The sequence below is a fragment of the Penaeus monodon genome, chromosome 20 (assembly GCF_015228065.2).
Source record: "Penaeus monodon isolate SGIC_2016 chromosome 20, NSTDA_Pmon_1, whole genome shotgun sequence".
NCBI classification, from domain to species: Eukaryota; Metazoa; Arthropoda; class Malacostraca; order Decapoda; family Penaeidae; genus Penaeus; species Penaeus monodon.
The window spans coordinates 29,836,770-29,837,213 of record NC_051405.1 but is presented as its reverse complement, the minus strand read 5'-3'; the positions used below and the strand labels follow the sequence as shown (position 1 = coordinate 29,837,213).

Sequence of the window (444 nt, the reverse complement as noted above, 5' to 3'; positions counted from 1 at the left end):
CATATCTCACTGAAGATGTTGCACCGCAACAGACTGTTGTATTTTGTATTCCATTCTTTTATCTCTAATTTTCAAGTGTTTATTTCTTTGAGGGAAATAACATCTGCTCGTCCATAAATAACAATATATACATTTGGCATTACATGATCGACAAGAGAATGAAGATTCAAGATTTGTATTTGATGTTTCTCTAGTATTCCTCTGTTTGTTTTTTGGCCTAGTTAAAATGTAATTCAACAGCATTCAATGATAATACTATCCATAGATCCTTATGCTATATATAGGTACATATCAAGAGTAGAGAAATGCAATCAAGGAGGTATTTTAATCTTATACATTATAGTCGTTTACATAGACAATCATATTCCAAAATAACTGTAATATAAATCAACAGTTGTCAAAAATATAATTTAAAAATTCTAAAAAGATGGTTAGCTCCTCCCA

At 29.5% G+C, this 444-nt stretch overlaps 1 protein-coding gene across 1 annotated transcript in view; it reads right to left on the bottom strand.

The window, feature by feature from the left end:
* Positions 1 to 330: 330 nt before the first annotated feature.
* LOC119585964 (histone H1-delta-like) overlaps positions 331 to 444 on the bottom strand; it is a 704-nt gene continuing 590 nt past the window's right edge. Inside the window, exon 2 of the mRNA XM_037934679.1 lies at positions 331 to 375. Within this exon, the coding sequence (XP_037790607.1) occupies positions 331 to 375 (45 nt within the window). The remainder of the gene's footprint in view (positions 376 to 444) is intronic.